At 53.1% G+C, this 5460-nt stretch overlaps 1 protein-coding gene across 1 annotated transcript; it reads left to right on the forward strand.

The window, feature by feature from the left end:
* Positions 1-456: 456 nt before the first annotated feature.
* Positions 457-3797, forward strand: LOC129403655 (cystatin-C-like). Its single transcript, XM_055133480.1, has 3 exons — positions 457-777; positions 2633-2746; positions 3522-3797. The coding sequence occupies exons 1-3, from the start codon at positions 481-483 to the stop codon at positions 3603-3605; spliced, it is 495 nt and encodes a 164-aa protein (XP_054989455.1). The 5' UTR covers positions 457-480; the 3' UTR covers positions 3606-3797.
* Positions 3798-5460: the final 1663 nt, after the last annotated feature.

Raw genomic sequence — 5460 nt, forward strand, 5'->3', positions numbered from 1 at the left:
TGCGGGAACCAGGCAGGCGGGGCGGAGGGTGGAGGGCTCCAGGAGCAGATCCTAGGGCGCGGCTAGAGCTGGCGGGGGGCGGGGCTGAGAGCGGGGGCCCCGACAGGGCGGGGCACTGGTACCCGGCCGGGATGGAGAGGCGGGGCGGGGATGTGGGAGGGGCCCGGGGCGGAACTGGCCAACAAGGCGGGGCGGGGCAGAGAGGAGGGGATGTGGGCGGGGCCGCGCAGCAGGAGCAGGGCGAGGCTGTGGGCAGGCCCGGGGGTGGACCCGGTAGCGGGCAAGGCGGGGATATGGGCAGGGCCAGGGCAGAGCCGTGCTACCGGGCGGGGCAGATGGGCGGGGCGGAGGGACGAGGCGGGGCGGGGTAGCCGAGGGAGGGGTTGAGGGCGGGGACAGGGGCTGGACTGTGGGCGGGGCCTGGCAGCGGGGCCGGGTGGGGCGGGGCAGCGGGGCAGTGGGGCCGGGCCAGGTGGATAAATGGTGGGTCGGTGGCCCCACTCCAGCGGACACTCGCTGCCCGGCGTCATGGCCTCTCCCCTGCGCTCGCTGTTCCTGCTGGCCACCTTGGCCCTGGCTATGAGCTCCGTGCTCTGCGCGAGGTGGGGGTTGCAGCACCGACCCCCGCCGAAGCCCGCGCCGACGCCAGTGCCGACGGTCAACCCCAACGACAAGGATGTGCAGCGGATGTTGAGCTTCGCCATGCGTGAGTACAACATGATAAGCAAAGAGCAGAACCTGCGACGACCTCTGAGGATACTGAGCGCTCGCAAGAAGGTGGGTGGCGGGCCGCGGGCGGCCAGACCATCACGGGCTGCGGGGACCCCCGCTGCGCTGTCCCGATTTACTAGCCATCTTCGACTAGCGGGCCAGGGCGCGAGGCCTCGGGAGGCTGGGGGCGGTGGGCGTGGCCGCTGGTGGGCTTGGTCTCAGGACGGGACCACAGAGGGGCGGGGCATCGGGAGGCGGGGCCGCGGGACAGCTGGACCGCGGGAAGCTCGGAGAGCAGAAAACGGGACCTGGGGTTTCAGTCTCTGGCGTCGCCTACAGCCCTTCCAGCGCTGGTCAGAGGGGAAGCCTGCCCCTGACGCCCGCGTGAAGTTCTTGCTGCTCCTTGCTTGGGTCACTGCTTAGGGCCAGAGCCCTGCCCTTCACTCCTGCCCTGCCCCAGGACCCCTTTACCGTCTTGGGATCGAGCCTTCCAGTTCTCCATGAGTGAAGAACTGACCCCCCGCACCTGACCCTGCTCTTGGCTTGCCCTCCTGGCCTGAGGGCCTCTGCCTTGTTCTTTTTACAGTCCTTTTTCCTGTTCCCTCTACACTTCACACTTAGAGAGCAGAGGTGAATAGCAGTCTCCAGTCCTTCGCCCAGGCTCCTTGCTTGCAAACATCATCCTGTTTCCTTTATTCTTTGTAGTTCATACACGCTGTGGATATGCATGCATTTATTTTTTCTGAATATCTTTTGAGTTAAGCAGAAACTATTTTATTTAAAGAAACTTAGAGGGGTGTGAAGGGAGATCAAGAGAGCGGTGTGAAAGGAGGTACAGTAGGGAGCGGCGGCTTCTCCGGCCAGTCCCCGTGAACGATGAGCCTTTCCCCTAACTTATTAAATGTAAATGTTGTCAAAAACAAAGTTTCTAATATAATGAGTATAGGATTTTCACAGCCAGGGATTATCACTGACATCTGACATTCAGAAATTTGCTTTCCTCGGGAAGGATTGAGGGTTTCGGTCCCAGCACTCCTCACGCCATGCTTCTCCTATTCCCCACGGCACACAGGTGAGCTGCCCTATATGAGGACGGGCTTCACTGTGCTTGGGTAACCTCAAATCGAAAGGCATACAGAGTGTTGACCCTTCACAGACAGGACTATATAAAGTGATGGAGGCTGAGCAGTAGTAGAGTGGTGGGGTTGCCTTACTGCCCCTGACCCAGGTGGGATCTCCAGCATCCCATGTGGTCCCTGAGCACCCCAGGAATAATTCCTGAGTGCAGAGCCAGGAGTAAGCTCTGTGCATCACTGGGTGCCCACCCTTACCACCAAAAGTAATGCAGGCCTACTGGCCTCAAATATGTGTGTGAACACCCCAACTCCCATTGTTATGTGAGGGAATGTGTAGACCTGAGTTACATAGAAAGAGTGGCATTTTCTCTGGGCTCCTCACAGGTAACCGGAATTTAGCATAAGCCTATATATGGCAGATAGTAAATAATGTGTAAGTGGATGTGGCTTAAATGTGCAAATAACAGATAGAGTTGGCTGAAATGATTGCAGCCTGGCCTCAGCACCGCTGACATCTGTGCCTCAGTCCTTGCTCTGGCTGCCGCTGTGATGTGTCTGTTTGCCAACACCCTTGCTCTACCCCTGCTTCCTAAACTGAGTTGATAGAATTTTGCTTCCTGGCTTACACCTTCCCTTTTGCTTCTTCTCTCTTGAGGGCTTGGGAGAAGCTTTATTGGAGCCTCATAGTACAGAGATGACAAGAAAGAGGGCCTGCGGCACAGAGCTCGGCTCGCTGGTGCATGACATGACTCTGCTTCATAGAGCTGACCTTGGCAGGCAGCTCGCTGGCAGAGAAGTGTGAGGTGGACCGTGTTGTAAATGCTTGTTCTTCACCACGTGTATAGGTCGGGGATGGGACGAACTACTACTTGGAGGTGGAGATGGGCAAAACCAAATGTACCATGTCTCAGGCCAAGTTCTACGGCTGGTTCAGATGTCCCTTCGATCACAACAAGGAGGTGTGTACTTTGTTGGGGGAGAGGAGGACCTAGAGTTTCCCTGTGTTAGTTTTTGGGGTGGGGGTAGTTTAGTGCATTCTCTTGTATGTGTCTGTGTGTACATGTGTGTACACTGTTTTATGTATGACTGTTTTAAATCTGTGAGAGGACTTTAGCTGGGGAATTGGAATTGGGGCACAGCTTGCCTAGGGGACTGCTGAGGGGGAAAAAGAACACTGGAGTCCTGCCCTAAAGCAGATTAGAGGGAACCAGAGGCTGGTCGATGCCCACCCTAAGCACATCTGATGCTGCCTCACTGACTCACCAGACACCAGACTCTTGACGATGTAACTGGTTATTGTAGTCTTTGATTTGGAGGAGAGTTCTACTCTCGTACCCCTCTCCCTAGCCTGTCTTTTATGTGAAGGGTCATTTTCTAGACCTGGAAATGGCCCCATCGTGGAGCCCTTCCAGAGGCCCTCATTAGACTTAGTCGCATGGAAGTAAAATGAGGTTGGGGTAGGAAGTCTTATCCCTGTCACACATACTCTGGGACTTTGTGGTCTTCTGCAGGTACCGTTTAAGGAAGTCTGGGTCGCATGGGTGGAAAGTATAATGTTTTCCCCCACATGGAGCAGAGAGAAGGGTGACTGAGAAGTCACGGCACAGCCCTGCTTGTTCTTACTAGAGCATACAGGGCAGTTCAATGGTCTACTCGCATTCCTCATCTGTACTTCTGGCATTTTCTCATTTTACCCTAACCCTGATGTTGTGTGTCTCTCCCTTCCTTTGGCAGACAAGACACTGCCGTTTCATGGTACACAACAAGCCTTGGCTGAATTCAACCACACTGATGGACCTCAACTGCCACTACCCTTAGACCTCCGATACTGCTTCAAGACTTTAGATGCTCACCAGACTCCCCTGGTGGGAGTCCCCTCAGAATACCAGACCCAGAAGATGCAAAGAATGCCTCTGTGTCACTTTAGGAACTGTTAACTTCAAGTCTCTTTTCATTGCTTTCCAAATGCCGAAGTGCACATGCTCTGCACACAATAAAAAGTAACACATCGGTTCCTCCTTGAGTCGTTTACTGTGGGTGGATATGCATAAACATAACTCTACAAGATGCTTTTGTTCTGCTGACTGTAGGGACACAGGAGCCCAGAGCTGGCATGACTGGGGTGGACACTAGGGGTATGCGTCAGGTCATGAAATGAGGCTGGGGTCAAGCATCCAACAGTGGAAGCCTCTGCCAATCAGATTAGGGAAAGGACAGTACAGCTGCCCTAGAGCCATGGCAGCCTCCTCCAGCCAGAAGCCAGTCAGTGAACCATAGCAGGAGGGAAGGGCAGGGGGAGACCACATGACCCACAGCTGGGCACGGAGCAGCTTTCACCTTGTGACCCTAGAGACTAAAGACGAATTAATATATGTCTGCTTTCCACACAGAATTTAGGACATGTATAGGAGACAAAGGCTAAATTATGTTTTCTGGTTGGGCAAACCCCAAACAGAATGAGGGCAGGAATGAAGCAGTGTCGTCTAGTACCACCAAGCCAAAGGATCCAGCTATTCCCTAAACTTCCGTTTTTAAAGTCCTGTAGAGAAACTGACATAAAGAAAAGAATATCCTGGTGTCTGTACACTGAACTTTTATTCCTGATAAGCTGATAGGATTTTTAATGAAAGGTAGATCACTGTGCAGATCACGGCAGCACCCCAACTTAGGCAAGGCCAGAACAGGGTCAGCCAAACACAGGCCTTCTCCAACACTGAACTTTGGCTTCCCGTTTGCCCCAGAGAATGAAGTGGCTTCAAAGGCATGGGCTCGGGCATGTTCTCTGACCAAGGCCACCTTTGAACTGGAGAAAGCTCCTTTGTGCCCTGCCCCTGGAAGCTAGAAGATGAGATAAGGGGAGTCCCCAGGTTGCTGCAGGACCAGCTCCCTAGTGCTGATGCCCCTGGCACAGCCAGACCCGGAATACAGAGCAGAGGATGGATTAGGCCCTGCTGGATATTAACTCTTAAGTGTTCCAGGCTTCCTCTGTGAACGGCCCCTTTTCCTCTGCCAAGAGAAGCTTATTGTGTCCTTAATAGCATCCCAACTTAGTCAACGTCTACCTCTGTATTTTACCTCTCATTGTCTCAGTCCCGCAAGTCAGTTATGATTACTTATAAGCCAAAACTTTCTGGTTATTCTGAATTTTGTATTTGTACTATTTTGTACTTGAAGTGCTGTGTATTTGTACCTGCTTTTCTATTTCCCCTGTAGCCTTTTTCTATTTTACTACATGAAATATGCTTTCTGGTTAAGCACAGAAAACCATTAATGCTATGCTCCTAATATTTGGGAGTTGATTGACTCTGAAATATATCTACTCCTGGGCATAATTGCTTGGTCATAATTACTTGACTCAGGCTTCAACTGCTGTAGTTCCTAACACCCCAAAAGGGAGGTCCTGCCATGGGACTGGGATGGTCCTGGGGCGAGTGGCAAAGCTACCCCAGCATTGAAATGGGACAGTCTGGAAATCATAAATGTATGGTCTGATGCAAGCTGTTATGACTTAAGAGACAGGACCCCCATAGGGAAGGAAAAGCTGAACTGGCCTGTGGATTTTCTCTTTATTTACAGTAAAAGCCGCACTTGTTCTCAGAGCCCTGAGAACTAAGTGTTGGGATCTTTGTTGGCATAAACCACCTTGTTTGCACCCAAGCCTTCTCCCCAGATT

This window comes from Sorex araneus, chromosome 3, assembly GCF_027595985.1.
Source record: "Sorex araneus isolate mSorAra2 chromosome 3, mSorAra2.pri, whole genome shotgun sequence".
NCBI lineage: Eukaryota > Metazoa > Chordata > Mammalia > Eulipotyphla > Soricidae > Sorex > Sorex araneus.